General features: G+C 38.1%; 2 protein-coding genes across 5 annotated transcripts in view; one reads left to right on the top strand and one right to left on the bottom strand.

Annotated features, from left to right (window-relative positions):
• Positions 1-17,037, top strand: part of rbks (ribokinase) — a 35,484-nt gene extending 18,447 nt beyond the window's left edge. For all 4 annotated transcript variants that reach the window (XM_055038690.1, XM_055038688.1, XM_055038689.1 and 1 more), the window contains 3 exons: positions 750-841; positions 5,255-5,443; positions 16,549-17,037. In XM_055038690.1, the coding sequence (XP_054894665.1) occupies positions 750-841; positions 5,255-5,443; positions 16,549-16,722 (455 nt within the window). In that variant the 3' untranslated portion in view covers positions 16,723-17,037. The remainder of the gene's footprint in view (positions 1-749; positions 842-5,254; positions 5,444-16,548) is intronic.
• On the bottom strand, positions 16,802-19,082 carry mrpl33 (mitochondrial ribosomal protein L33). Its single transcript, XM_055038693.1, has 4 exons — positions 18,969-19,082; positions 18,653-18,671; positions 17,650-17,756; positions 16,802-17,109 (listed from the first exon to the last, which is right to left on the bottom strand). The coding sequence occupies exons 1-4, from the start codon at positions 19,036-19,038 to the stop codon at positions 17,060-17,062; spliced, it is 246 nt and encodes an 81-aa protein (XP_054894668.1). The 5' UTR covers positions 19,039-19,082; the 3' UTR covers positions 16,802-17,059.
• Positions 19,083-26,222: the final 7,140 nt, after the last annotated feature.

Below are 26,222 nucleotides of genomic sequence, written 5' to 3'. Positions count from 1 at the left end.
CACACACTTCTGCACAGCAGACTTTGATGTCACTAGCGTTGATATATATATTTCCCTCCAACTCTCAGACTCGCGCAAGGCTTTATTTTGTACACAGAGATATCGGAATTAATCGCCTCGTCAGGCTGGGCTTATCCTCGCACATACACAGAAATCGTGGTATTAGACGCATTAATGCTCTCATGAATATGCATTAGACAGTGATTTGCAACACATACAGAGGATTACTTGTGACACACAAATTCACTCACATATCCATGCGTAGAGGGTCACAACTCATGTAACACCCACGCACAGACACATACACCTATATACATGGTCATATGCACACCTCATGTGGAAGTTTTTCTCCTCACGCAAACCTGCTAAATGTTGCTAGAAGCGAGATCTTTTCACCATTTATTCTCTTTTTCTCACAGAATGCTAATTTAATTGTTTAAAGGGTTTCTTTTTATAGCAGCTCTTCCACTTGAGCTTTGCTTTCCAGCGCAATCCCCAGCGGTCGCCTGCAAGCCTTTGTTCCAAGTGAAGGTTTAATTAAGATGTCTTGGCAGCGAGACTCAGAAAAGGAGAAGACAAAAGATCTCACCAAGTGAAACTGTTAAAATCCTTTCAAAAACAAGCTGACAGCTGTACAACCGGCTGGATTATTTTGAACATTTGCATTTTTTCAAGCTCTGCTCAAGCTATCAGTTCTGACATTTGACGCAGTAATCAATGAAACGGACCATTTTTGTTTCTTATTGCAGTAAGGACGATCTTCAACCCAGCGCCCGCCGTTCCTGACTTGGATTTCGGTTTCTACAGGGTCTCTGATGTGTTTTGCTGTAATGAGTCTGAGGTGAAGAATCACAAATAACACTAATGGATCATGCTACTATTTACCTACATGCACCATCAATCTATCTTTCTCAGACATGCATGCACAAAAAAAATAAAATTGCCATGCAAAGCATAAATATATGAAACCAGATTTTTCCATTTAAAGAAATCTAACCTTTTCTCACTGACATTAAATCAGACATAATTATATAAATACATACATACATACATACATACATACATACATACATACATACATACATACATACATACATACATACATACATACATACATACATACATACATACATACATACATACATACTTACTGTGTCTTTATATGATTTTGAAAAGCCACACAACAGTATCAGAACCGTTTTTTTACCCCCGACTTGAGCACACTGGGACCTGCTGGTCAAATAGTTTGTTCAGGAAAGCAGCACAGTGTTGCTCATTATCCAAAAAACTCAATAAAATCATTAACCACGTTTAGCGCTTCCGTAGTGAAGCTACGGTAGCGCTAAATGGATTGAATGTTATTCAGCAACAGGAAGTCCTTCAGTTGTTCACTGATGAATGTCTCCAGGGCCTTGGACACAGAGATATCCAAGGCCAAGTACAGACAATTTAGACATAGGTCTGTTATTGTTTAACTCTGCCTGGTCTCCCCTTTGAATAATGGCAACACATAAACTGGCTGGGTGAATCCCAGTTCACCCAGCTGTGTGTGAAAATTCCAATGAATCAGCAATTTCAGAAGCACTCACGCCATATTTAGAACCAAGGACCACACCATGTTAAAGTCACTTTAATCCCGTTTTTTACTCATTCAGGATCGGTGACATGGGGCACCCTCGGTGGAGTCCAAACCTAAACTTTGCGACAGCACTTACTTTGGCAACTATGGCGCCCACGCAATGTGAAAAAGTCTGTAAATTGGGCAGAAAATTCAATTAACTACTTAAATAGGACAGCTGATTCTGAATTATTCCTAGCTGGAAGATGGGTTTTAAATGTCCACTTTATCGATGCATTAAAAAAGCTCCAGTGCACAGTGATAATTTAAGAAATTAAACTCTTAAAAAAAAAAAATTCTTTTTTTTTATGTTGTTTGAAATGTTGCCTCTTACATTTCAAACAACATGTATTTGAAGATCTCCAAATGGCAACATCAGAAGTAAACTGAGATGTGAGTTGAAAATGAACCTCTGAACAGATGCATATGTGCTTCCTGCTTCATGAACTCCTATCAGCCCCATCTATAAATCATCTATTGAGCCAAATAAACTCGCAGCTCTCAGAAAGACAAAAAGCATGTCTCCAGAAAATGTATGCCAAGACACTCTGAACACTAGCTGTCAGGCGATAACAGACGAGCTGCAAGGGGCAGGGATTGATGGGAATGGTAGTAAAAACAACAGGGCAGATGTGCTCTTTGGCGGAGTTAGTCACCCCCCTCTGGGGATGAGGTGGATGTCAGTTTAACTGGGTTTCTTTATTTGATGTGGTGATGCGGGGCGTCGAGGTGCTGTCGCCAGGTGTGGGAACATGAAAGGGAGAGTTGACGAAAACGAAACATGTCTCCTCTCTTTCTCTCCCCCCCCGATTGTCAGGTCATGGAGGTACTGTCATATTATTTACTGTGCAGGGGGAAGAGGTTGAAAGAGCACTAAAACATCCCACCCACGAGTAGGTGTTTGTCATACAGTCAGATGATTTCAGATCATGTTTGATCTCGCTAGACAAGCTGGAATATATGCCAAGATAAACATGTGATTATTTACATAGAATTCCAAACATAAAAACAATCATTTTTGAGTATAAAATTAAATGGTAATTTCATCATTTGTTTTGTCTTTTATTGAACATGAGACACATTGTTTTTAAAGTATTCAAGCCAATGGCATTCTAGATCTCTGACCCAAACAAAGCAGCTATTTTTAGAGGAGGCTAATGAAGATTTTAATAGTTGTCTGATTCCAGAAATACTGTGAATGCTGCTGAGATTTAAGTTGGATATTATTTCTGAGATTCATGCTCTCATTTGCATCTCACCTGGATCAAGACCCAAAAGCTCAGCCATTGCTCCTTCCAGATGTTTTCCATCCAAGCTGACTATTTTGCAGAGGAATAGGGAAAAATATCAATTAGATGTGCAAAGCTAGAAGAGACATCCCTCACGAGATTTTAACACAAGTTGGTCTTTACAAACTGGTATGTCACCAGGCTCTTTAAATTATGGAGATTGTCACTTGAAAGATCTGAGTTTTCTTTTAGATCTATTAGCTTCAGAAGGATAATTTAATTAGGAAGTGATTTTAAAAAATTGCCCTCATGAAATGTATTAATGTGTACAACCCTTTAAATGAAGACACGCTGATTTAAATTCCAACTAAATAGTCATTTTAGCATTTTTCTTTTACTTATGCAGTTTTTTGAGATTAAAAAACAAAAAAATAATGACATAAAAACCTGTAACAACAGCCTTGTTTTGTTTTTAATGCATAAACATGTACCTTACTTTAAATACACCCACACTGTTAGCAGATTTTTAGTGCATATGCTTTAAAGAGAACAGGTCCTCTGTGTTTGTGTGTGCACACTAACACATGCACTAACACACTCACACACACACGCGCGCACGCACACACACCAGTATGCCTGAACAGTGAGAGAGCTGTAATTCTGCACATATTTCTGAACACAGAGGGAGGTAGATTGATTCCCTGCCCTGGTGTGAAGCCGATGAGTAACAAAACGGTTCTTTTTCTCCTTTGGCATTCGAGTTGGCTGCGGGCTCTGAAAGCACCGGTTTATTTTTGAGCTGTCCCAGATCACCGCTTATTTTGACTCTCTGACAGATCTCAGGTTGGGTGAATCTAAGCGGACAGATCCCCACATGTGTCAGCTGCTGGCTGACCCTCCCGTCCGGACGCTGTAGCCGATACACACCATGCACAAACAGGCATGTGTCACAGTAACGTGGCCTTCCTCGGGGTACGGAGGAGAGAAAGAAAGGCTTTGGAAAGTGCACGGCACCCTTTGATCCTCAGCCAACATGCCATGCTGATGGGTTTAATAGTCAGGGAAACCACCTTTGATCTCTACCTGAGGACCATCAAGTCTGACACAGATTCTCTCACACACGCTTTCATATATAATCGTAAAGTGGTCACAAGCAATCCTTCAACAATCTTCACCTGCAACTCAGTCAAATTTATTTTGAATATTGACACCATTTTTATAACATTTCTTTACTAGTTTAGCAATACAAAGTATTTGCTTTTAAATGCAGGATTGTTCTACAGCACCTTTAAAAATATAAAAAATTATTTGTAGAGCCACTGCCGCTTAATTTTTCTCTGTGAAATAGTTTAAGCTCAGTGAGACTGGGTCCGATTTTCATTTGTCGAACCACACTACACATTCTGTTTCTTCCACTTCACAGATATAATGTACTCTATGTTGGTTTATTCCAGTAAATCACAGTCAGATTTGTGGTTGAACTGTGGCAAAATGTGAAAAGTGAATTCTCTGTTTCTCCTTCAGTTTAGCTTCAAAGAACCAAAACTATCTGAAATTACATTCCTCTGGCATCTTTTGATCTTTTTTTTAAACCCAAAGAAGTTTCATCTTGATTCATTGTGTCAAAGTGATATAACTACACCTGAATTATGGTCCCGCTTCCTTCTATTTGATATCCAATACGATGATTGAAATATTGAGTAATTATGTTGCAGTGCTGCTCCACTCACTAGGGAAATAATGCCAAACACATGCTGAACTCAGCATATGAGACTGTGCATGTCATTTAACATGTTTTTTTCTTTTTTGCAAGACAGTATTAATCTACTCACACAAACACCAGTTTGTTGGGGAAACATAACAAACAGGAACTCTGTCTGTGCAGAAAACAATCCTAGATATGCCTGCCATGGTTTCAGCCTTCTTTGATTCTCGTCAGGTCCTGCTTTATCACTGTTTTATTATTCTGGAGCTGAATGACATCACAGGATTTTCCCTGGGAGAATTTGAGGCATGCAGACTGTTGTCCAGTTCTGAAAGCCTTCCACAGAGTGTTTTATGGGTGTTTCTGACCACGACCACTGTGTAATTAAAAGGCTGACTCATAACAGTGAGCTGCTACTAATTAGAGACATGTTGACATAAATTACTGTAATATATTTCACTGTGTTTATTAAATGACAAAAGGCAGAAAATAAAGCTTTGCTAGCTTACACACTAAACACCACGCACTGCTGCCTTACTGTTTTATCTCTGGGAATTTCCCCAACCAATCGTTTTACTTATCCTCCCAGTATCCACCACCAGTACAGGTTTTTTCTGACCTTTCATTTTGATTCCTAACGTGTGACTAACTTTTCTCCTTGACCTAAAAGCCGTCCAATTTTTCTTGGTTGGCTCCTTGCAGGCAGAGCTGCTGACCGGCTACTCGGTGAATAATGTGGAGGATGCTCATCACGCCGCTCAGGAGCTTCTGAGGCGAGGCTGCGCGGCAGTCATCATCACTTTGGGACCCCAAGGCTGTGTGGTGCTTAAGGCACAGGATACAACTTCGACACATGTACCATCTACTGCGGTCAAAGCAGTGGACACAACAGTAAGGAAAAGACACATAGTTATATGACTTGTCATGTGAATGGATTTAAACCAGTATACCATAATTATGGGTATTCTATAGTTTTGCCATTTTGAAGGAAACTATACATCAATAAATACATTTAAGTAAAGATAAAATAAAATAATTTATTTTTAGAGAACAACTGTTATTTACGCTCTTCTTGATAATTGTAAGTCCAAATGAGACGTTGTCACTGCATTTTTTTAAAAGAACTTACTTAATTATTCAAAACTACAAACTAAACCTTTTACATTCAGTTTCAAAAAATTTGATTAGAAAAAAATAATCATATTAACGTTGAATAAATATCAAAGAGAAGCTTTCTGAGTCAAATATGTCATATAAAAACATGAACTGAACACAACAGCTTCACTGCTCAAATGGTTTTATAGAACAATGATAGAAGTATTCCTCAGAACCAAATAAACAAAAATCAACCCTTTGACACAGCTCCTGTGTTTCTGTTGGGGCAGTTTTAAGGTGTTATATTCAACCTTTAGAACTGTCAGACTCCTGTATCAGTTGAGAGGTCCGTTTTAAAAGGACATAGTCTTATTTAGTTTATTCTTTTAGTACACAAAACTGGCCTAGACTGAATGGGGTGTGTAGTATTCACTGTTCATGTCACTTAGTTGGAAATAAGAAGTTGTAAACTTTTTGCTCAGTGGGGAGAAACAGTGTGAATCTGGAAATGCGAGACCATTGTACAAACCCAGTTGATCAAGATGAAATGAGAAAATCTCCAGCTGTACATTTCCCTTTGTGGGAAGGACTGTTGTCTGAGCGGACAGCTCTGGTGTCTCCTGTCAATCAGCACCAGCAGCTCGTTGAGGTCTGCCAGATCTTTTTAATTGCAAGCTTCTCCATGTAGAGTTGTGCAGGTGTATAGTTTAGAAATGTAAATTACAGAGTGAGTCTGGTAAGTTTTTTGCCCACTAAAACACATAACTCTTAAGCTGTCTTTTATAGTGCCAAATATGCAACCTGAAATAAGTATTGCCTATGAAGTTAAGATATTGCCGATGATCCATAATTGATTTTAAACTGTTTTGTGCATTTTTTTTTTTGGTTCCAACTTCAAAGTTTGATGTGTTTTGTTAAGATTTTCTGTGACTGACCAACACAAAATTATGTCAAAAATTCTGTCATTTTTTCTCAATTAAAAATCTGAAAAGACATGTAGGTTTATTTCGTCCCCCTCCAAAAAAGACTTTTTAGAAATTAATATAACATATTTTTCTCCTGTGGAGACTGTTTTTTTTTGTTTGTTTGTTTGTTTGTTTGTTTTTTATTTGCAAGACAGCTCAACTTAGTCAAATAAGATGGACACTGTCTTTGAACATCTATTTCCAAGTTTTGCCACATATTCTCAATTGGACTTATGTCTAGACTTTGACTGGGCCGTTTAAACACATTGATCTAAACCATTTTATTGTTGCTCTGGCTGGATGCTTGAGGTTGTTGTCCTCACATCTTTGTAGCCACAAACTTTTCAAGTTTCTCAGTTGTTCCATCCATCTTCCAATGAGCTCTCCTCAGAATCACCTTCACTGCATAATGCTGCCGACACCATATAATGCATCATGGACGTCAATATTATAACCTAATCCTAACAATTAAAGACAATTGTTTGCAATGAATTTTATTTAAGAAGGCCAGATTATGAGGGGCTAAATATAAGAAATCTGTTCAATCAGTTTCAATATTACCCTCAGCAATAACTAAGGGCCAATGAAAATTAAATAATCAGTTTAGATGGCAATTCCTTCTTTTTAAATTACTGTAGGTATTGTCAGCCCTGAGTTTAGCTGTTTATAATGTTTCCACAAGTACCCACCAGAGTGTACTGACGCTTTCCACCTAAGAAAACTAAACCATTAAATGGAAAACTTTGTAGTTAAGTTCTGTGACTGTCATATGAAATCTGACAGGATAGTTTATCCTCCTAAGCAGGAAATCTTCAGATTCACACTTGTTTTTTCTGCCTCTTCACCTCAGATGAACACTAATCCGTTGCTCTGGTAGATTTATGTGTGGATGTGGTGACCACCATCAGCTTCCTCTAATCTTTAAAAGAGTCGTTGAGTCATTTCACACCGGCCTCTGTGGCTTGTTTTCGTCACACAAGCCTGAACTCGATATTTCCTGCCACTGAGGGTTTTGTGAGGTCTGCATTGCACAAGCCAAGCACGTCATTGCACAGCGGTGTTAATCACATCTTCAATCAGACCTGAGAGAGAGGGATTATTGTTTGTGCAATGGTTTAGTGCATAATACGTTCCTTTGGGACTTTTACGTTGCAGTCATTTTCTTAACCTGGAGATAAACTTTTACGGCGTACTGAGACGTACCCTTAAAACCACAACAGATATTGTGACAGAGAGGAAAAAGCAACAAATAAAAAGTGACAAGACTTGCGTGTTTGCATCTGAAGTATTCAGCAGCATCTACTCGTCACTTTCCAAGAACTAACCCCCGATTTTGCTCTGTCTGTTACCGACACTAACACTGATAATGGCCCTCGAACCCCCCTCAGCCTCTCTTCCATGACTCACCTCTCAGGCCTTCACCAGTCAGCAGAAAGCTGCGGTCGGGCCTGCTTGCATGCCCTCATTACCCACTTCTTCTGCTCTTTGATAGGCCCATAAATCTCACTGTGTTTAAGTATTTTGGACATCATAATCCCTCTTCCAGTAAGTCCTCGTTTCTTTTTGTTTTGTTTTTTTTCACTGAGGCAAAAAATTTAACAAGTTATCACTCACTTTTCCTGATGATGCAATCTCCTTGCTGATGATTATCTCTTTCAAGAGGGAGAACCCTTTTAAAAGAACTATTGTGAAGTATAAATTCAACTGCGAACAGCAACTAGCTGACTCAAGTGCGGTTTCTCGCAACTTTTAACCAGGCCACTGTTCTGCTTTGCACCGCAGGTGGCACAACAAACTCTAATCAAAGGGAAGATTTGGGTATTTTAAAGAGAAAAAACATGGAGTACGTTATGAACTGACAATATTTTCAGAGTGAGGGAAAATACTGGAGAATTAAAGAAAACTTCTCATGAAAGAGTGAAGTTAACAGCATCACAGGGCCAAATCAGGAGTTATTTTCAATCATTCAAGCAGCTGGAGAAAACCACAGTATTACTGTTGCATTAGATATGGTAGTTGTTAAAAGACTTTTTTTTCCCGAATCAAACAACTTCATTCTGTTGTGTTAGGTGGCTGGGTTAAGGACAGATTATAACAGCCTTTTTTATTGCAGAATTACCATATATTTGAAACACACAGAAGTATCTTTTCTCAAAACAGTTGGGAAGGGATTTTTATCCATATTTTCAAGAGTCAGTGCAAACCTAATTTCAGATGAAAAACAATACAGTTGAAAGAAGATTCACTCTGACTGATATCTACAGGAGATATTGACTTCCCTTTAACTACAATTCATAAACACACATTATGACAAATCTTTGAGCCTATGGGTCTTATTTGAAGCGCTTGAGTCCTTCCTGTCACTTTGCTTTTCCAAGCATCTGTGGCTCTGTCTTTTTAAGTGTTTGATTAAAAAGTGTCTACTTCCTATCTCCACACTTGCAGTTGCTTTACCTCTTTTTCAAGAGGCTTTTTTTTTGTGTTTTCCAGTAATCAAGTATGAATGCATTTGCCGCCCTTCTCACACGCTGTTTCATCATCTTCTCTTTCTGCATCTGTCTGAATAACACTTTACACAGGAGGAGCAATTATGGTCTGAGTCAGGGCCATGAATCTGGATGAATAACAAAGCAAATCATCCAACTCTGGGTCTCCCCCGTCGCTTTTGTCTCAAATTGAGTTCAGGTTTCCCTCACTGAGATCAGAGTCTGGGCCGTTTCGTGTGGATGGAGCACAAACACTCACATAGAGCCTCTTTGCTCCTGCAGGACTTGGGTGGGCCTGGTTTCCACTGCCCTGGGAGGTCCAAAAGGTAGACAGTCCTGTCTAAACCAGACATCACAGTAGTCCGGTGGGCCCAGTGTGGCCAATTGTTCCCAGTCTTCTCTGAGGAGAGCAGGATTGAAACTACAGAGTCCTTCCTGGAAGACTGAAGCAAGGGAAAACCTCCTGGTCATGGTATTTTGCCACATCATCATGCATGGTGGGCTGAATGTGACCCACCATCTGCTGCTCAGTAATACAGATGTCAGGCCATACCTCTGCCACTTCATAGTCATGTCAGTCATTCTGGGTTGTTCAGAGAAGAGGGCTTAGATAAAGCACAGAGGAGGGATAAAACATGTGAGGAGCCTAATTGGTCCAATTAAATGTGTGTTTGATCTCTGAGTCTTCCTAGTCACTTCAGAGTCCTCGGCCGAGTGCCACAGGAAGCTTTCGGGCGCAAAAGCCGATGTGAGTCATTGCTGCCCCTCAGTTGGTCTCCATTCTCCCCGGGGAGCCCTCCATTGACAGAGGCAGTAAGCTAGGAGTTAACTGAACACAGCTCCATCTGTCACCCAGGAACGGCAGGCAGGATCTCAGAGGGGAGCTGTGGAGGCTGGAAAGGTTCAGTTTTTTTCTTCTTCTTTTTCTTCTTTTTTTTCTCAAATCTGCATTTTCTATAAGTTGTCCATCTTTAGTTCTCACTGATGACTGCTGTGGCATCCAAGTGCTTTATTTCTGCAAAAATCTCATGTCAGTCAAAACATGTGGGCGCATCCAGGTCTCTTCTGATTATAAAACTTTGTCTTTGTCTGCAACCAGAACAACTGCTGCTTGTGTGACATTCTGTTGTACTTCTTTATTGCAAGCACACTCTGTTGTGCTTCTGTTACATGCTACAAACCTTTTGAAAATCTCTGGGGATTTTCAGTAGCTGCATCTTCATCCTATTATTGAGTAAATTGTACAGAAGCTTCTGGACCAAGGAATTCATATACATGTAAAATGTTTGCACAACACTGTTAAAGAGCCTTATATATTTTTGTGCTGTGGAAGTTAGACCATAATATATGATTTTAAACTTTTCCACCTTTATTATGACATTTTGTGCAGAGCTCAAGAGAAAATCACTTAGTGGGGAATTGCATATACCTACATATTTTAAGAACCCGTTGACTTACTGTCAGCATTAATTTCTCTTTTGTTTTCCAGTGATGCAGTGATTGTCATATAGTCCTGGAGTCCAGATAATGGCAATCTGAAAACTTTCACCTTTAATTACACTCTCGAGAAGTTGTGATAAAAATCTGTAAGTCTCTGGAAGGTTTTGGTCAAAATCGGCTCTGAGTTTAGAATTTCATCTATCTTTTCAAAAGCTTAACTTTCAAATCATGATGCTGCCACCACCATGTTTTGATATATTTATGGTGTTTCACGTTGCTTTTGGAATTGCAGATCTAAAGTTCAAGATTGGTTTTGTCAGACTACATCACATTTTATCAATTGATTGTGGAATATGTTAGCCGGGCTTTTGTTTCCTTTGGAAGAGCAACCTTTCTTTTAAGCCCAGGCATATTGAAAAAAAAAGCCTCCATGACTAGTTTTGCTCTTGTGGTTTTCTCACAGTCAGTGAAACATATAGTTCTTGTAACTTTATTGCTGTGCGGTTCTACAAATATTATTAAAGGTATTTGATGAGCATTATAGGTAAAAAAATATTCTAGATTATTTTACTTTCTACCTGGATGTTTAGATGTTCTTCTGGTGGAATGATGAATTAAATTAGTTATTCTTACAATACTTCCACAGAACTGAATGATATGCTGAGGAGATAAGTCAGTGAGCCAACCCTCCTGGAAAGCAAATAATTCTGAAACTTACAAATTTTCTTGTAAATGTTCTCTTTAGGTCCAAATGAAAAAAAAAGTTCTAGTAAATCCTAAATCCTTCCTGAAATTGGAGCAAAAGATGCTATTATTTGTTAAATCTTGCTGTTTGGTTGTTGCATATTTAGTTCAATGACATAGAATATGATTTGAAAAGACAGAAGTGAAAAGAGATTTTGACCGCTGGTCAAACCCAACTTAATATGAGGAAACGCTTGATGGAAAAACATTGATTAATGAATGACTCCCAGTACGTATGAATACGACAACTTGGCTGGGATTCAGCTCCGTGGGGCGTATTCAGAATTAACTGTGCTGCAGAAAAGTTCTCGAAGCTCACTTTGTTAATCTTGTAAGCCTGCCATCATAAATTTCTACTTCAGAGCGGAGAAGAGGCAGAGGAAAGGCAGAGGAGGTCAAGACACGACGGACGGGGCCAACCAATAACAGCATCACGGCTCATCCGCAGAAAGTGCTTGTGTCATTTGACTGACAGGACTCCAGATCTAACCTTCGCCAAAGTGTGTCTAGGGCATTGGTGGGGAGCTGAAGGGGGTAGCGCTTGTCATCCCTGTTGAGCTTCATCCAGCTGATCCAGGAGCATCAGATGCCAGTCTCAGTGAAGGAAACTTCATTTTTAAGACAGAGGAAGGTTTAATGGTTCTCTTCAGTCATTTAGGCTGGATTCTGATTCTGACACAGTCACTTTTCTTAACTAATCTTATTTCTACAGTTGCTTAAAGTGGTGAATCAGTTTGTTTCAGTTTTGTCAGCAGCATTAATTCTGGTAATATATAACAGGCCTGTTTTTTTTTTTTTTCTTACAATGAGATATTCAGTCCACTCCAATCTCAGCTTGAATCTCTCTAATTTATTCCAGTACACTTCAGCAATCAGTCAGGAAATGAGCTAAGACAGAAGACATGCTCGAACCCCAGGCTGCACCAGCTAGGACCAATAGCCTATAAATGTGCTGCCTGCTCTATCGCTGTTGGAATTTAACAGTCGTGGTTTATCCGTTTTATTCTCTGACTATCAAGTTGTACTAAAATGGCTAATGGCCGACTTCCTTCCAGCTTCTGTAGAGTGGCAATTAGCTTTAAAGATTTTAAAACATACAGATACAGTCATTTTTAGTTCCCAATATATCAACATCGACGAGTTTCACTAAATCTCCTTATTCCATTATTCCGTTCAACTCTTATCCAGTGCTGTGCAAAAGTCTTAAACCAAACCTTTAAGAAAACCTGAAGAACTATTGATCAAAACCACTTTAAAATATTAAGAGAAAGTATTGCTTCTTTGACTCCCCAGGGGAAGGGGTCTTCTTTGTGACCTATAGGTCACAATCAGGTAGAACCTGTGTGACAACATTTTGTAATTATTCCAGTTCCCTGATCAAAATTTCCTCTATAACATAAGACAGCATGCACTGCCAATGCGCCTCTGATAAGTATGTATCAATAACACTATGTGTCCAAGTTGGGTACTCCTGCCAAGTCTTTGTCTTGAACCCGTAATGTGATAATACTTTGTGTAATTTTTGTCACATTTTTACAAGGTTTGGAGATATAAAGAGAACCCTTTGATTGTTCCTTGTTGCATAATCCAGAAGCCTGGTATCATGCTTAACAGTAAGGTGAAAGGTGCCGTTTATTGAACACATTTAAGTGTTTTCATCACACTAAACAACTCTGCACACAATCTGGAATGTTTGCTGCCTAAAAGTCCAATCTTAGTCTCATACAGCCAAAGCACACAGTCCCAGAGTTTAACAAACTCGTGTTTATGCTTGCTGAAGTAGGACAGAAGAGGCTTTTTATTCCATGCCGACTAAACATGACATATGGTATATAGATGGTGTCCAATAGTTGCTATGGAAACTTGATCACTTCTTTGCTGCAGTTCTCTGACCGTGAGTTTCTACCTCTCTCACCATCCTGCTCACTGGGCGGTAAAGGAGGTGAGACAAATGTGGATCCTGTCCAGTTTCTAAAAAAAATTCCTCTGTGTGGTGGCTTATTTATAACCCACGGCAAACGTAAGCTAAAGATAAAAATGGCTTCAGTCACTTTCTTTTAACAAGGCTTGTTTCGGGAACCAATACGTGTCACTTGTGATATAAAGAAATTATATTGTTTCAACATTAGACGTTAAAACTAAACCAATTTCATTTAACTTTTCAGCGCGGGATTAAGCGTCTGCAGTAAATGGTGAATTTATTTTACTGTGTTTTACACAACCTTGCCAAATATTTGTCCACATCTGTGTAATTCGTTGTCATACTCGTCATAATAATTGTTAGTACAGCATTAAAATATAGATTCCTTTTTAAATACCACAGAGATTTGTCTTTTAGCTAACAGAAACCTGTTCCAGCCCCACCTTGTCACAGTGTTAGTAGACAAAGCCAGTTGTTTTAAAAGGGATTCGGAGGCAGATTACTGACACGACAACAGGTGTATTAGACTGAGAGTGAATCACAGAGAGGGCTGAGGTGACATGTTAAATAAATAACGCTGTCACGACGACAAAGATTAAGATCTTGTTTCTGTGGTTGCGTCGTCCAACATGTCCTTCACAACATGCTTTACAGCAGAGGATTGCCCAAATCCACTCAAGTAACATCCCAGTGTCAGCCATGACACATTTGCCTGGGAAAGGGTCCAGATCCGAACCACGGGGGCCGTCTCCTGCAAAGCCCAGCCTCCAAACACTGACTGCAGAATGGCCTGGCCCAGCTGAAAGACAGACATAAACACTCCATGGGTTTAAAAGTGGAAATCCAATGGGCCTGTGAAATATTTCGTCTCTGATCTCACCCTTTCCAGCATCCCTGCACTCCACGCAGAGGAGGATGGGAAAGGGGGAGCAGTAATAACGGCCTTTTAAATGTCAAATCAGCACCATTTGTGAATGCTGGGAACATAGAAGCTTGTCAGAACCTTCCTCCTCTCTGACCAGGTCACGATTGGTGGTTTTTAGTCTCCCTCCTTGACTTATCCCCAGACAAAAGAGTTACTCTGAAGATGGAGGGAGAGTGAAAAAGGAGTGCAGTGAACTCCTCAGAGCTGTGGTGATGAGTAATGGCATGGGCTTGTGAGAACCAGCGTCGGGGGGCCGTTTGCGGTTAAACATGAGCGTGTCCCTACATACCACTGCTCCTTTTCCCATCAGCGAACCCCCCCCCCCCCTCCTTTACAGCAGACAATCCCCTCCAGGGCGTAGACAGCACATTCCGTCTTTATCAATAGGGCACGATGGAAAAAGGGACGATTTATGAGGTAATACCAAAACTGCTGCCTGTTACAGTGAAGCCACATGTTTCTATCAACAGTTAATAAAGCATCCTTTTGATTTTTGAACCTTAAATTCATTCTTTCCGCAAGTTGTGCTGCCATATCTCTTTTAATAATCTATTATCATTAAATATTTTAATATAATAACTTGACTATTTTTATCAGAAAAAAACAATCCATCATTAAACCAATTCGAAACTAATTTTTCTGTTTAATATTTGAAAATAAAGCATTAAATGGCAAAGTTCTCAATGATGTGCAGAAAAAGCTGACTGAGACATTCTCTCCCCTCCTTTTATTATTATTATTTTTTTATAACTGGTTGTAGGTTTATGGAGTGCAAACGAAGTAGATAAATGCCACAGCACCCCCTACTGTTCAAGCCTCTCCGTTTTGTTTTCATGCTGTTGAACATCAGCTTTTTTTCCATTTTCTCTCCTCTGAAAATAACTGGTCTGAAAACATTAAGTTGTTTTCTACTGCTGATAAATTGTTTACACCACAGGTTTGTGCAAATGTGATGACTGTTGAACAGACGCTCAAAGGCCTTAGAGAAAAGAAACCCTTTGTGTGATTTTCAATGTAGATACATTACATTTGTATGGGGGAAGTGGTGTGAAAAAAAGAGCTTGTACAGCATACAGAAATCAAATTAATCTAATATCCAATTAAAAATACACAACTAATGACTTTATATGTGAAAAGCCCACATTGCCTCTCAGTAATGTACAGTTACTGTTGTACAATGTGTTATAATATGTAAGGAATTAACCTAACTGAATCATATGTTTTATTTTGCAGTTAACAGTAGCATTATCTGAACAACAAACACTGAGCTTTACTGAAGAAGTCAACTGTAATCTGTTTTTTTACATGTACATTTTCATCAGCTTCAATGTTATGCATTCAGAGATGGTGTTTTGCATCTCCTGGTTGTGAGGCTTGATTATTTGACTTTTATTTTCATCTGACGTATGATATCAACGAGGCTTTTTTGTCACGCAACTGCAGCTTAGGCCATATTTTATCTGGAGCATGGAGCTGAATCCCAGCCAAGGCTGTTAATCTTCTTTCTTCCCCATTCTGATGCTCGTTTTCAACTTCAGCAAGTTGTCTTTATGAAGTCCAGACGACCAAATATATTGAATTACTGCCATGCGATTGGCTGAGTTACAAACTATCATAACTCGCGATTAAACAGGTGTACCTAATAAAGTGGCTCCTAAGCATGGCTCTGCTGGTGATTTCTGGATCTGGAGCAGAGTTTCTTCCAATTGAATTTTCCTGAATAATCTGCAATGGAAAGCTTCCTGAAAGACACATCTTGTTGTTGCTGAAAAGATGCCTGCTTAAGAAAGCAGAGAAAACACCTAGAGATTGCAGAGATTACTGAAATTGGGTTGAGAACCAGCATCTTATTTAAAACTGACAGGAAAGTGGGGAATCGTGGTTTTTGTCTCTTTTAAATAATGGACAATATTCCAAGAAATCACTGCAGTTCATGAAATCTTTAAGGATTTTTTTGTGAAATAGAAATAGGTTGGAACCGTTACTTTCTGTTGGATTAATAAAATGGCAAAATAGAAAACTTTTTGCAAAGAATTGGAGGCAAAAACAAATTATGACTGATCTTTGAGGATATCCCAAAAATTATTAGAAGTTGGAGGATAATGAGATATTTACAATTTTGCTAGTTGTTTGAATAGTTCAGAAACTGCTTTGATTAAATAAAAATGAAATTAAAGTTAATTTTAAGGATATTAAAGACAAAACAAACTGAAGCAGTCTTGTTTCTTGAAATGCACAATAAACATATTTTTTTGGACCTGTTAGCCTTTACAATAATAAGAACAAATAGCACGTAAACCATCACCTTTGGTCACCAATAAAACAATGAAGCATCATCTATAGCTTGGCTCCACTTCATTTTTCACCCAGTGAAATAATTCTGAGTCAAAATGCTCAAAAGTGTTTTTGTTCCTCTGCAGGGAGCTGGTGACAGCTTCATCGGAGCACTGGCGTTTTACCTGGCTCACCACCCTGACATGCCTCTGGAGGAGATGGCACGCAGAGCCAATCAGGTGGCAGCGGTGAGCGTGCAGGCCGTCGGCACCCAGACATCATTCCCGTTCAAACAGGACCTTCCTGCCGATTTGTTCTGAGACTTTTCTCTAACTGAACCCCGACTTCATTGACTGAAGCGTCTGAAATCACAGCTGCATTAAGAAACTCAAAACAATGTATTTAGTGGACATCATTTATTGAATTAACCCAAATTGACAAAATTTTACACATATTTGAAAATTTTACGTATTCGATACAACAGGATGCTTGTTTTTGGTCCTTTCTTCTTCATGTTGAACTCCTCCGGATGTCTTGATTAATCCTTGAGATCTTCCATTAAACAGCAGCCAATCAGAATCCTCTTCCAGCAAATGCTCTGTATAATCCGTGTAAATAAAACTGTCTGCTCATAACCTGTCCATATTCATCGTTTTATTAAATCGATCTGATCTTCTTCTTCTCAAAGAATAAGACATGCTTTTTCACTGCAGTGACAGAGAAACAGAATGAAACCAGATGAGAGATGAAGGAATCAGAACTGGAAGTCAAAATAACACAAGTTCTGAAAATTAAGTTCTTCTGCTGGAATCACACTACAATTCCACCAAACAATGTCCAGATATCAACTGGCTTGTATTCTCTTTGACCAGCTGGTCTTTTTTTTTTTTTTCTTAAATCCAAATATAGTAACTCCCACAATTTTAATCAATAAAAAATCAACCAACAGTATGTACTATGATGCTTATTAAATAAAATCCATAGGTACGACGACAATAATGCAGAAAAATCCAGCACAAACTTAGTGCGACACATGCTGCATTTAGGACATTAATGTATTATTTTGCGAGAAAAATTGGAAAACCACATTCTCTGTATAATCCAAAGGTATGGCTGAGGGAGAGTATAGATTTTGGACTTCCTTCAGGTACTTTTGAAGGAAGAACTCTTCCTCACCTTTGGTATTACATATGGGATTGTTAGTGAAGCAAACCAGCAACCTAGTTCCAGGTTAGGCCTCATCTTACCAAACGGGTCATGTTTTCGCAGCACCAGTTTCTCTCTGAGCCGATTCCTCTTCGTGTTAAAGGCGTATCCTGTCCCAGCAGCGCTTACCATCTGCACCAAGATGGTCCTTAGGGAAAAAGAAATGGGTGAATTTGTTACCGATGTCTTTGAACACTGCAGATATAATGCACATGTAACTTTGGTAAGAAGCTTACGCACTCATCGTGGACATGGACATTAATTTTCACCTTTTATTCATTAACTGAACTGTTCCTTTTTTCAAATAATTTTCCAAAAATATAATCAACAATATATATTTTTTAATTTGTTTTAATTTGACACGAGGCTCGACAACCACCAGCTGGTAATCATGATTGACTGAATTTGGTTGTTTATTTTTCATAGGGTGAAAAAACATTTCCTTGGCAAACCCAGAACAACGAAAGACTAAATTAACTCAATGATGATTTAACAAGTGAAGTAGCAAGATTTATAAAAGCTGGGAAAGTACCAACTGTCAAGTATGGTGGTGGCACAATCAGCATGTGGGGCAGTGCTTCAGGGGTGCTGAAGCATATCAACAAAAGAATGGGATGACTTAAAGAAGGGATGCTTCTAAATGTTTCAACTTCGTCTCAAATCAGCAGCTCGAGAGTTAAAACGTGGACATAATTGTGTTTTCCAACAGATGAAAGAAGCCAAACATTCAATCTGGTGTTGATATTTGGCCAGGCCAGTGCAGCATCAGGAATGATCTGACCTGACGAAAATTGGTGGGCTATGCTTAAAAAACAGTCGAGCTCAGGAAATTATGTCCGATGTTTAGTGATGGCAACAAAAATGTGCGTTCGGAGTAAATGTTAATAACTGCATGCATGTTAATAACTGCATGCATCATTTTTGACCTTTCGTAGATCAGAAAAAATAAACTATTTACTCATTACAAAATAGCATTCGTGTCTTTGATGAGTATCTGTCAACATCTCAACGCTTCATATATATAAACACAATCGTTTCACTTACTTGGATTTTGCTTTAGCCACTGAAAAATAGAACAGAAAATGTTGACTTTAATAACAAGCCTTATGGAAGAAAAACAGCGTATTTTCCATATATTTCACTGTCCTTAGCCGTGAAGCAAGCTACTTTCTTTAAATGTATCTTTTACTCTGAGTAAAAGATACATTTAAAGAACCAGTGGGAATATCCATCGAGCTATATCTCATAGATTATGCTAACTTTAACGCGTAAATGTGATATAAATGTTGCCGTAAACAATAAGTTTGTTTCAGAGCGAATAATAAAACCAGAAACTTTAGAATATGTCTTTCATACTCACAGTTCACGCTGGTAAGAAACATTTTTTTAAATTTACTTAACGAAGATAACGTGAAGAAAAAAGTTAGCATCAACAGGGGTCACATTGAAGTGTTGTACATCCAGTGCATGAAAGGTACTTCCGGTATCTCTTAAAGGCGCAGTACAGGAGAGCGTCATTGAGAGAGTACATGAGCAAGCATGCTCGTCTTAAACGAGGATATATTCAGTGAGCTTAATGTTATGTGCGAGAACATGACATTTGTTAAAATGCTTTACAAATGCATAAATAATAAGAGAAAACAAATCTAAAAACTAATGGAAATATGTCACCAACTGCTAAGAAGGGGATGAGAAAAAAATAGCTGCAGGAAATCAATTGCATATTTTATAGGACAAGAAAATGTAAGAAAGACACTGGGATATCAGTAAAATCATGCCTCCAGTGAAAATGAATGGGCCTGAAACTAATAATGTCACCATGGAAACCTCCTTGCTGTGTTGTAAGTTAATATTGTAGCCACAGAAACATTGATGCAACAAGTGTTTGAATCTGTCCTCAAGGTTGATTGTATGGCTGCAATATAAGATCTCTGCAATAATATTTAAACACTCATGCATTTTTACTTCTTTGTGAACTCATTGATCAAGACATCTATAAAAAAACTGAATATTTTAATACATGTTCTTGAAAAGCAATCAGAACATCAGTCTTTATGGAAGGCCATAGTATAAACTATTGCTTGACATTTTCAGGACACTAAAACATACGGTTTTTATTGTTGTTGTTTTTTATTTATTCATTCATTTATTGCTTAAAAGTGTGTTTGAGTAAATTTACTTTTCTTTTGAACTTATTTATGTATTATTTATGTCAATTTTAAGTTCAAGACAACAGTAGAAAAGTTAAACCAGATGCATTTGGAGGTTAAAAAAAACTTCATAAGGAAAGAAAAACAGGAGCTGGGCAAAAGGTTCAAAACCATGAGAAAAATCACAGCAATTCTAAAAATATTTTTCACAAATTACTTTGAGAGCATCTCCATTGAAAAAAAAAAAAAACCTTAAGCATGTAATAAAAATAGAGATTAACTATTATGGAAACCAAGAATTTGGTGTAGTTTCAGAGAACCTAAATGCAGGTAAGCAGATTTCCACGAACTGAACTAGAAATTACCTTGTACAACATTTCTTGTACACTCATTTGTGTAACATTGATAAGTGGTTGTGCATATTCTTTAAGACCCACGAAAGCAAATGCAGTTTTTGTGATTTTCTTCAATGGTTCGCTAATTCATCTTCCGAGTACGTCATTCACCTCTTTATATTTCAAATTGATGTGTTCCTAGAAAGGGAATAATGTCTTTATTAGAAAAGCTTTAACATTTAAGAACCATTTTAAAAATAGGGTTAAGTATGTCTGTTCAATCACAAAGGGTCCTTTGGCTACAATTCAAGTATGCATTCATTATGTTCTCAGGATAAAAAAAAAAAACAACCTTGCACTAATTGGCTATGTTCTCCAAACTCATCCTTATTAAAACGGAAGCTCCAGTGTGTGTGACAGTGTGGTCTCACAGGTACTGAGATTAGATAGAAACAAGAAGTACTAAGTAAACAGGTACAAATGAGGCAAAATGCAGCTGTAATAGTGAACCCAGGAGGGGGAGAAGCCAGGCATTAAAGCCGAAATGAACATGAATGTTATTGGATGGGGCCGAGCGGCGCTGTAACCAGGCAGAGAGCAGCTGTCAGGATGTGTGTGGAGGAGCCTGCGTCACTAAAGGATAATTCTGAGAAGGAGGCTGAGACCACAAGCTTCGTCTCTCCTTCTCATCCTCCTCTTCCTCTATCAACACCCCACCCACTCTACACTCTCCGCTCCGGACGTTCGGTCCTCTTTCCGTCTCCCTCTTCAGTGCATGGACGGATGCTCATCACTCTGTCACAAATGCTCTTCCTTTTCATTCATAACCCAGTTATGTCACAGTTTCCCTCTGCTTTATTATTATTATTTTTAATAACTCTATTCTTGAAGGCATACCCCGGTATTTGGCTATTTCTTTTCAAGCCAGTTCTGGAAAATCAAAGTCTAAATTTTAATTGATGAAGAATTACCAAAAATGAAAAGTTTAATAAATAGCTTTTGATTTAAAAACTACAAATCTCATTTAAAGTATTCTTCACTTGAAATGGGTCTCAATGTACTTCATAAAGCTGTCAGCTGAATATGTTCACCTTACAATCATAGCATTTTACGCACCTGCTGGAGCTGTAAATGCTAACAGCAGGTGAGTAAGTGTGTCAATAAATTCTTACCATGATGTTTATTAATTACCAGTATTAAATCAATGTTCTGTCAAAACAAATATCAAATACAAATATCACACAGAGAATCTGCCAAAGCTTGACTGATAAGAAAAACAAATCTGAATGGTTTGAACTAAATGTCGCCATGAAGCCTCCGTCCAACTCATTGGATATTTGGACTGTTTAGCAGCCTGCATCACCGCAAAGGCTGAATTGGATGATCATGTCAAAAATGTGAAGAAAAAAAAACTAACTTTGTATGACTTTTATACAGACACTGACAAAAACAACATCTGAGATGTGATCACTTTTTTTTTCAGGAAAGTAATCCAGAACTGATTCGGGATTCAGACTCTTGTTGATTCTGCTTTCAATTTTCTCTCAGTGTTTTTAAGGTCCCAGCTGCATTGGAAGCTGTCAGTTTCCGGTGGAAGGAGTCATCATGGGCACCTAATTAGCCAATCGGTAACTCGAGGCCATGCTGCTCTGGTCAATAAATAAGGAATCAATTATTCTTTTAGCACACCTTAAACTTGAGTAACTACATGTACTGTAAAAAGTGATTGGTTTAAAACAGTGCAATAAAGTTTCGACTAGATGGGAATGTTTACTCCTATATGTCGGTTTGTTGCATGATTTGTTGAATTTATCAGGAAAATTATAAACCTAAAAGCTGTTGGGGTTAGGGTATTTCTCTCTTTAGATTTTAAAGCACCATAGCCGTTTGGTCAGAGTTATTGAACAGAAAATGGGATAAAAACTGAAAGCTGGACAAGGACAAGCTCTCATATTGCGAACCCTTTCCACTGTTACACCATACACCACATCAGTAGTTATCTAATAACCATTTCCTAATGAAAAACAATCCCTGCTTTTTAAAAAAATAATAAATCCACAGTGCAATGTAATAAGATGCCAGAGGTTGGGTCTGTAAGGGTACTTTTTCTGAGAAATCAATAAAAAAAGACTTAAATAGATAACGTTCAGCTAAAAACGAATATAATAATAACTACAAGACAAAACAAGCACATAGGTCCATGCATGAAAACTCAATTGAAACAGTTATATTTTTGCAATAAAGTTTTGAAAACTACTAAGAGAAGGTAATGATTCGTAGGTAAGAATGCTCTGGAGATCATTCTTCAAAATGTATGCTTAATTAGTCCATGAAAACTGAAAATGTTATGTGGACATAATTAATGTCTTATAAGCTTTCTCGATTCAGTGTTTCATCTGTTTTTTACTGTTAGTTCTTGGAAAGCAAAGTTTATTTTTTTAAGGATCAGGCATGTAGCATGTTTATCAAAACTGATTCAACTGATTATCAATTCAAGTTATATAATAAAATATTAAATATGAAAAAATATTAAAATACTTATTATGCACAATTGAAAGTGTGCAAGAATCCACAATATTTAGCACTTATTTGAGCTTGGCCTATTTTAAATGTTTTGATGGCCCTGCTCAGAGCATCACTTTGCTGTGGCAACTTACCGCCTCTCAATTCTTCATATCAGCTCACCTGAAATAACCCTAGAATATTGCTCTGAAGCCCCAATGCCAACTCAGACTACCTGTGTACCCTCAGGTTTTTGAACTCTTGCTTTGTCCTTGCACGAAACACTTCTCCTACAGTGTTCTACGTCTGACAGCGTGGGAAGCAGTTTCTGGATTAAATGCTGTCTGATTTGATAAAATACGAGATGATAAGTGTTTACTTCCACTATAGGGAGCTGATTATTAATAATTTCAGCAACAGAGCTTAAGAAACACTAACAAGTCCCCCATTTACTGTCAAAACAACTGTTTGCTGTTCTTTTGACCCACCAACCTGATCACAGCAGGTGACATGGTGAGTCATGCACAGACTCTGAGGCACCAACACTTTGCACTGGTTCACAACTCTCTGGCTTGCGTCAGCACAATGTCCTATTAACTATTATATAAAGGATGGGATGAATAACAAGAGCTCATCTCATGGAACATTTTTTTCATCTTTATTTCCAGATCACATCTGAGTCTCACATCTGAATTTGCACTGCAGCAAGGAATCCGTAGCTACAGAAGCAAAAAAGCAGAATGCCGTTCGGTGCATGTATGAGGAATCGGGATGCATCTAATGAGTAATTATGAAAAGAGAGGAAGAAAAGGAGAGGACACTTGATAAACTGATCTCAAGACTTGTTGCAATAACATTAAATAATCATTGTGTAGCAAAAGCTAATCTTTGCCCCAGTAAAACTCAAATTAAAAGCATTTGTCCCCTTTAGGGTTTTGCATGTTTAGATATAATGAAAAGTCTGATCTTTTGAACACTATCTTAATGAGTCTGTGATTATGAACAAAATCCCATAAGGCCACTGGGGTGGACATGGTTTGATAAGCTATTTGATATTTGTATGTGTGTTGGTACTGATGGGACATATAAGCCTTTTCAGTGGAATCCAGAATGTCAATCCAAACGCTGCAGTCTCTGGGCAACCACTCCAAACAACGTCCTTCAACACACCCAGAAATGTCGAGCACCTCAGGAGTATTTTTCCAGACCTTCTGTAATATCTGTAATATTATCATTATAAATAAAATCATTAATGACACAGAATTATGATAAAAGCTTAACATGATTAATAAAACATTGAAGTTTTGTTTTTATATGGTGTGTATTTCAATAACTCATCTGATCAATAACATGTACATTATGTGTCTATCAATATTTTATCTGAAATATTGACCAGCAGTGTGACTATGTTATTCTTACAAAGCATTAAGTATGCTGCATAAAAAAAAGCATATTTTTGTCTGATTGTAAAATAGTGGTTTTCTACCAAATCAATGAATGTGTGGGTTACAGTTAAAGGGTTTTAATTGATGAAGATTACAAGTGCAGTACTTGACCCATAGGATAGCTGACATAAGGGTGATGCTCGTGACAGGGCCTATGATTGTCTCTCTGGAGGTCTCTCTGAGTTACAGGTCTTTGAGCTTATATCCACTCTGGGGTAAATTTTCTGCCCCTTGGATAATTAGCTTAAATGCATTCCTTTAGAAAATAAGGGCACCCACCCACAAGAAGCTACCCTGGGCGGTTGCCCATGTCACCCGCATAAGAAACCGCCACTGCTCCAGAGTGGTAAGCAGTCAAGACTCCTTCTTGCTTAGAGGTAGTACACACTTATTACAAAAGCAGACTTTCTGTGTGCAAAATGAAATAAACTAATGTAGATCTATTTTATCTGCTCATCTCTGGAAGTTCACAGGAGCAGGCCATAAAGATCTTAGGACTAAAGTTCCTTCAGTCGAGAGAACTTTATTTTAAATCACTAATTTTACTAAACACAGGTTTAATAATTACAACATCACAGTATGACTCCAGTGGAGTGAAGGTTTATAGGTAACAAATCCGCGAGGAGTGGTAGCCTAGACAGCGATGTCATCCCTGGTGGTCCCCAGATTCAGCACCATCGAGGGTGGTGATGACATGCTGAAGAGCACAATGTTGTACCTGATTTAACTCTTTGGGTAGACTCTTTGCCTCGCTGTGACTCACAAGCCTGCAGAAACATGCAGAAAGTGAAATGAGTCACAATCATTTGAGTTCCCTGCTGGGAAATAAAATCTCAGAAGACAAATGCTGACTCATCAAGGAAAACAAAAAGATTTGCACGGATTAGCGAGAGCCGGAGCCCTACCAACAATGATGGAGCATCTATGTGGCAGGTCCCTGTAATGTAGAGGGTAGTAAGGATAAGGGTAAAAGACAGTGAAAAAGAAAATGTAATCCCTCTTAAGACCTCTTGAGGAGCTCATGGTAGAAAACAGATCATATTCTTAACACCAGTCTTTTCTTAAACTGAACCACAGTGAGAAATTGGGAACAGAGATGTTGCTCATCTTGTAAATATAAGTGATGTTGAACTGTTATGTTTTTATTGTGTTGTTTCTCTAAATAGGATTCAGTCATTAAACATTATTATAAATGTTCTTGTTGTGGAATGGCCATGTTTCAGTCATGACAAAACATGAAACTGTTGCAGTCTGTGGTAAAGCTCCACCTAGTTTATGAAAAGAAAATTTTACGTTCTTCTGCTTTGACTGGGAAAACAGCTTTTACTGCCAAAGAAAAAGCATGACTTATTGCAGAAAGACTCTGGAAGAAAAAGCTATCAGACTATAATTATTTCTTAAAACAAAATAAATTACATCTTTTTATGCAGTTTTGTGGTGGTAATGCTTCCTATAGTTGTTTACCAACCACCATGAAAACAAAGAAGAAGAAAAATAAGGAAGACGCCATTTGTATTTGGAATATTTATTGGGTCTGGCTCTTTTTCCCAAGTTTATGTGCTATATAATTTAAGGCAAATGTCCCAAACCCTGGGAACCCTGGGTTCCCCTTCTTCAGCAATAGTAGGCATGCACTGGAATTTTTGCTATCATTTAAATATTATATATATATATATATATATATGTGTGTGTGTGTATTTTTTTAAGACTGTAATATTATATTGTATAGATTCTAAATTCATCTATATGACTAAAAGATTAACTTTTGTCTATTTTATCTTCTTTTCATCTTGATTTTTATTTTTTAAACCGGAGACATAAAACAAACACTTTTAATGATAACTTTTGACCAATCTCTGGTTGTATTACTCTCAATAAAATTTCTTCCATCCCCCAAGTTTTTGTGCACAAATTCGTTATTTTAAAAGTTACAGAACCCAGTGGAGCGTTTTATATCCAGAAGCTCAGAATAATTACGCATTTAATGTTGAAAATCCTAATTAAAACAGCAGCTCTCATGATGCTGTTTTTTTGGGGGGTGAGGGGACTTTCAGGACACTTTCACACCCACATCTTTACTTTCATTGGAGTGCTGAACCAAAACACATTCTCTGTGGGGATTCTGTCAGCTTGTCCTCACTTTCTGTTTTCAATTCATTACCAGTGAGGCTGTTCCAGAAAA

The sequence above is a fragment of the Poeciliopsis prolifica genome, unplaced genomic scaffold (genome assembly GCF_027474105.1).
Source record: "Poeciliopsis prolifica strain line A6 unplaced genomic scaffold, Auburn_PproV2 SCAFFOLD013, whole genome shotgun sequence".
Lineage (NCBI taxonomy): Eukaryota > Metazoa > Chordata > Actinopteri > Cyprinodontiformes > Poeciliidae > Poeciliopsis > Poeciliopsis prolifica.
Note: the sequence above shows the minus strand (reverse complement) of the source record. Positions and strands in the feature narration are given on the sequence as shown.